This window comes from Suricata suricatta, chromosome 5 (genome assembly GCF_006229205.1).
Source record: "Suricata suricatta isolate VVHF042 chromosome 5, meerkat_22Aug2017_6uvM2_HiC, whole genome shotgun sequence".
Classification (NCBI taxonomy): Eukaryota; Metazoa; Chordata; class Mammalia; order Carnivora; family Herpestidae; genus Suricata; species Suricata suricatta.
Window position 1 is genome coordinate 154,142,492 of NC_043704.1, and position 6,244 is coordinate 154,148,735.

Sequence of the window (6,244 nt, forward strand, 5' to 3'; positions counted from 1 at the left end):
CCCCCCCCCCCCCCCCCCCCCCCCCCCCCCCCCCCCCCCCCCCCCCCCCCCCCCCCCCCCCCCCCCCCCCCCCCCCCCCCCCCCCCCGTCGTCCCATAGACCCCTCGCTTTCCCGCACATTCTGATAAGACCAAACCACATATGGGAGCAACGCCGCTGCTCCTGTATCAGACGTAAACCAAACGGCTGGCTTGCTGGTCTGTGCCGTCCGTTCATTGTACTTTGGGTCCTGAATTCATTTTTGTTTCCCATTCCCTCTACATTTCCTGGTTCCAAACAGGATATTCTGATAGCGCTTCCCACACAACCAGAAGCAGGAAGCACCTGAAAAGTCATGAGAAAAATGCCCTTGTGCCAAACACCGATCTTTTAAGAATTCAGAAGTGTGAGACAGTTTGGACAGGGGCCCACGTACCTCGAGGCTTTCTTCTATTAAACCAACCGTGCAGCATTCTGAAGAGAGCACAGGTGAGCCTCAGAGAGACCCACAAGGAGGCTACGATGTGTGGCCTTTCTTTTTTTTTTTCAATATTTTTTTTATTTTTGAGTGAGAAAGAGACAGCATGAGCAGGGGAGGGGCAGAGAGAGAGGGAGACACAGAATCGGAAGCAGGCTCCAGCCTCTGAGCTGTCAGCACAGAGCCCGACTCGGAGCTCAAACCCACAGACCTCGAGATCATGACCTGAGCTGAAGTCAGACACTTAACCGACTGAGCCACCCAGGCGCCCCCAAACAATGTGTGGCCTTTCTAAGCACTTCTGGAATTTCTCATGAGCCCCTCACGATAACCTTCAGGAGTGACGTCGTGGAGTGTTAGAGCACGTGTGCCTGCAGAAGGCCCAGTCACAGGCGTGAGGCCACAGAGGCCAAGGCACGGAGGAGCAGGCCGCCCCAGCCTCCCACGTCCCTCAGCGGCCCTCCAGCTAGTCCCCAAAACGCACACTCAGCAGCCGCCGGGCCCCTCCCCCTCCCAGCACTCACCGCCACGACCGACATGGATTCCCACCGCAGGCTCCCTGTGGCATCCATCCCTCCAGGCGCAAATGAAATAAGCTGTCTTAATGCCACTGAGAGCCGGGTGCCACTCAGGCCCTGAGGGGTGCGCCCTGCAGGGTACAGGCTGGGTGAAATTCTCCCCACACGGCTCTCCCATTCATGAAACACCACGTTCCCACTGCTCCCCTGTAGACTGGGAACTCCTAACAGCCAGGACGGTGTCACGTGGGTTTGATCTGTCAGGCCCTTCAGATGACGCGGACTCCATTCCTAGTGGGCACATCAGTCACCCCACAGTGATTAACAGACACGTGCCTAGCACATAGGACGTCAGCGCAGAATACACACTATGAGCATGTACATGTTTAGTACACATGCATGTACACACACACACACACACACACACACACACACACTGGGCACTATTCTGAGAATTTACAGGTTTGAACTCACTTCATCATATTCACAGGCCACTTAGCTTAGGCACAGCTTAGGACATTAACAACGCCTGCACTTGAACTCTGGCCGTCTAGGTCCAGAGTCCGTGCTCTCAGCCACCATGCTACTTTGCCTCTCCACTGCACGGCACATGAAAAACAGACTGCAAAGAGAAACTTGGCCTTGAGCGCGCCGCACCACATCTCTAGTCCTCAATAAAGATAGGCTGGTCGAGAGGACATCCAAAGGGTCCTGTCAAATTGTGAAATATTTCCATTGTGGGGTACTTAGCCGTAATGTGATCCCTGCTTGGAATGGAGAGCTTGAGTCACCGAGTGTTTCCACATTAAGAGGAAACTTGGTCACTTTAAGACCAAAAGTAGTCCACAAAGCTGGGAGGCGGGCATCCCCAAAGTCAACAGAGCAATTGTTTTAGGGGCTGCTCTGACTCCCCAACACTTCCCCGCCAACCCCATGAATGAGGTGAGACACAGCAGTGTGCGTGTGTCCACAGGAAAGGAGCGGCAGGCAGGGGGTGGGGTGAGGAGAGACCTCCATTTTGCTACTTTTCTGGCCGGCTCCCTCTGGCCATCATTAAGTCAAGGAACAGTGAAAAAGCCTTCCTGGAAGCCCGAGTCGATCCCACATCCACTACTGCGTGAGGAGTCTCGGATCCCGTCAGCTTCAACTGCACAATGACCACAAAATCTCCATGACACACAGCAGGCATCCGTTCCTCACTCCCGCTCTGCCGATCAGCTGGGCTCTGGCCACGGGTTCGGTTCAAGCCTGTTCACACGTAGCTCTTCTGGGAACAGTGAGCCACAGGGGCCACGCTCTCCGGTGAGGATCCCAAGCACCCGGAAGGGAAGAAACACGCAGCTCCTCCCAAGGCCAGGGCTCCGAGCCCACACACGCTTGCGAACGAGGGACGCCTGTGGCACAGGCCCAACCCAACCTGCCACATGGCCCTGCTGCGGCCCTCCGCCTCCGCCTGCCTGCCCAGCGCCGTGCCAGAGCTGCCGACAACAGGAAGGCAGGCCGGGACACCCAGGATGTCCACGTTTGGGGAGTTCAGTCACCCTCTCCTGTTCCGTGACGGCTGCTGACTCTTATTAAATTCTCATTTAAACTAGAAATGTCAAAACACACATGGAGATCACCTAACCAGGAGGGCACAGAACAACTTGCTGAGGTCAGACAGATGGAAACGTCAAATCGTAGCTCTCCCATTTACTGTAGGAGCGACCTTCGGCGACATACTTAAACGGAGTCTGGGCTCCGTCATCTGTGCCAGGACAACGGCAGCACCGGAGCCCACCTTGGGGGGCCCACCCATCCCCCCCCCCACTCCCAGCCCGCACCATTTCCATGATACAGCCTGGCCACCAGGGGCCTTCCTTGTCCCCACACACAGCAAGACAGAGTGGTGGAGAGACTCCAGCCCCCACGCCCCGCAGGTGCGTTCCACGCTGGCCCCAGAGCTCCCCAGACACTTGCCCACGACGGGAGCCTGCAGGCTGCCATCCCTGCCCTTTCTCACTTCCCACGCTCCCACTGATGCCTTCTAGCACGACCTCCCGAAGATTCCCGGCTTCAAACCCAAGCGAAGAAGAAGAGCTGTTCTCTAAGGGAGTGTAAAGATGAAGTGCGAGAACGTGTGAGTCCCCAGACCAGCACCGGCCTAGCCTAATCTCACATCCGCGGACGACAGACGCGTAGAAGCGTGAGCCACAGTGGCGAGTGGCGCACGACATCGGGCTCTGGAGGCCACCTCAGAGGTCGGTCCTTTTGCGTCCTGACGCTTATGGCAGTATTCGGAAGACTCGCTGGGGACGGCAACGTGTCCACGTTTCACACGTCTTCTGGGAAGACCAGCGTGCTGGTCCTGTTGCGTAACGAGTTTGGCTTCCATCATCCTGCCTCCAGCACCCGCACTGATTTCCCCACCTCTCCCGGGGCCAACAAGCTACCCAAAAAGCCGGTCCAGGGGCTCTGCCTTTTCTTCCCGGGGAGAGACGTGAGGAATGGGCTGGGTAGCTATCTCTCCCTCCCGCTTGACTGACTACGTCACACCTATTTTTCAGATGAAGTGTTTCTTCAACTGGGGCAATGCAGGCAAAACACGGCCAGCGTTCAGTCCCCCCACGAGGCCTGGCCACAGCTGGCCAACGCGACACGGAGGAAAGCGCAGGCTCACCCTCGCGGAAGGACGGGGCTCGTGGCTCCTGCACAGGGCACCTGCTCGGGACACTCGAGTCCCCTTCAGGGCCCCGGAGGGTCCTCCACGAGGCAGAAAAATGAATGTGTCCAGACAGCATTTCTCAGAACCACTTTTGGTGGCCACAGATTTGAAACCTGGGAAACCCCAGGGAGACCCAGAGGAAATGTGGACAGAGGCTGGCGGAGACTTCAGTCCAAACAAATAAATGAGGGGGCTAATTAAAATATAGCCAGCACAGCACTTAAAGAGGAAACAAATCCTATCTCACTGGGAATTAAGGAACAAAATCCTGAGTATCCAAGTCACAAAACTGATGAAAAGGAAAGTGTTTTCTGAATCCTTAGAGCTCAAGTTCAACTAAGCTAAATAACATCATTTTGATCAGCTCAAAAACATTTTTTAATGCACAAAAATAATGATGATGATGATGATGATGATGATGATGATCAGCTCATGGTCCCAGTGTCCAGGAGTTCGGAGGTTTTAAGCAGGAAGCCCGAGAAAATGTTTCCTTCCAAGGCCCAAAGGGCCCTTGGCAAGGTCTTAAAGCCGCCCTGAGGCTGCGCTGAGCAGCCGGGAAGGAAAATCATCCGTCCCCTCTTCTTCTTGCCGCAGGACATTTGTCCGCTGAGCTGTCTCGGAGCCGTAGGCTCACCTGGCAGCTGGGACTGTGGGGACTATCTGGACCAACCTCGGAATTTTGCGGGGGGGGGGGGCATCGAGGTCCAGAGAGAGAGAGTATGCTTCCCAAGGCTGCATGGCGTGTGCCAGTGCCAGAAAACCAACTCCTGCCTGATGGCTTGGCTGAGGCTCAGTGAATTTTGGTCTGAGGCTTCATATAGCTCCGTAAGCACCACGGAGTCTGGGGCAGAGATGGGCAGAAGTGGGCAGGGCCTGGAACCATGGGCCCCTGGCCGCCCCCCTTCCCTGGGCAGGGCCATGGTGCCAAGAGGCCAACCGGGGACCAGTGCTGCCCTCCGGTCAGAGTTTGGCAAGCTGAGGGAAACGGGACAGGACGATGGGGGTGGTTTAGGGCACCCTGGGGAGGGGAGGGGAGGGGGTGGGGGGGCAGGTGGGGGAGGGGTGGGGAGAGGTGGGGGAGGGGCGGTGGGGGAAGGGTGAAGGAGGGTGGGGTGGGGAGCCGCCCTCACCTTCATAGCAGGGGATCAGCGTCCTGCCTCTGGCCTGCAGGTTGGACGGGATGAGGTAACAGAAGCCGTGTGGCAGGATGTGGTCTGTTTCGTAGTAGATGTTCTTCCAGCGGTGCGCACAGGCCTGAGGGACAAAGAGGGGGTTCAGAGCAGGCAAGTCACCCCAGCAGGTCCCAGAGCAGAGCCCCGGCAACAGCAGGGGGCTGTGTGGGAGGAGGGGGCAGAGGGGCCAAAAAGCCACCCTCTCTCCCGCCCCGGGTGGCACTGGCACTGTTCGGGGCATTGGCAGCCTACAGGAGCGAGTCCCGGAGGCTGCTGGGAAGAGAGGAAGCAAATACGCAAACTAAGGAGGGTCGTACCTAGCGCTGAGCACTGGGAAGGAAAGACCCACGGTTAGGGGACGGAGACTCTGAAGGCGGGAAGGATGGAGGTCAGGGAGGGGGGAGAGCAAGCCAGCCACGCTTTGTGTGCAGGCAAGAGTTCCAGGAGAGGGGGCATCAGGTGCAGAGGGAGCCCCGGAGGAAGGCTTGAAGGGTCGAGGGAAAGGAGGCTGGGCTGGGCGGGGCTGTGGTGGGAGGGAAGGGGTCAGAGAGGGGACGGGGCCAGCCCACGGGTGTCTTACAGACCTTGCGGACCATGACCTTAGTGGACGTGCAAGGGAAGCCACAGGGCCTCACACAGGTGAGCGGCCTGATCTGGTTCACAGTCTGGAGAGAGACGGTAGCGCCATGTGGAGGCCACGGGTGGGCAAGAGTGGACGTGACCGTCAGGCGAGAAGGGATGCTGGCCTGGCCCAGGATGGGGGCAGGGGACGGGGAGAGGGGCACGGCTTCAGGGGGCACAGCGGATGTGCCCTGGGGAACCACCCAGGTGGGAGAGCGGGAAAGGCAGGAAAAGGAAACCAAGTGAAGACTAAGACAACTGCTAGCGGCCACCCGGAGGCCCCGAGGCAGGGGGAGCGTGGCCTGTGTGAGTGGACGAGGGGGACAGACAGACCCCTTGTAGGCTCCCGAGCAGCCTCTCAGGGCAGGGTCCAGCAGACGCCGACTGGAACTGGGGAGGGGCGCATCGGTCCCCACCCGCCACAGAACCCCACAGCCTCACACTCGATGTAACTGCCCGCTCCAGTTACATGTGTGTGTGACCTCGCACTTCCCAAGATGCACAGGTTTGATGAGGGGCTGACCCACTTCCCCCGCAGGCATACTCTCTGTCCCCCCACTTCCCCCACGGGCACTCTCTCTGGCCCCCCCACTTCCCCTGCGGGCACTCTCTCTGCCCCCCACTTCCCCCATGGACACTCTCTCTGCCCCCGCCCTTCCCCCGCGGGCACTCTCTCGCCCACCCACCCCCCCCCCGCTTCCCCCACGGGCACACTCTCTGCCCAGCTGTTTCTCAGGGACACACACCACTCACTTCTGCTCCTAGGTCATTC

General features: G+C 58.6%; 1 protein-coding gene across 1 annotated transcript in view; it reads right to left on the reverse strand.

The window, feature by feature from the left end:
• ITGA9 (integrin subunit alpha 9) overlaps positions 1-6,244 on the reverse strand; it is a gene marked incomplete at its 5' end in the record, with an annotated part of 310,114 nt that overhangs the window by 278,951 nt on the left and 24,919 nt on the right. The window contains one exon of the mRNA XM_029938793.1: positions 4,810-4,933. Coding sequence (XP_029794653.1) covers positions 4,810-4,933 — 124 coding nt within the window. The remainder of the gene's footprint in view (positions 1-4,809; positions 4,934-6,244) is intronic.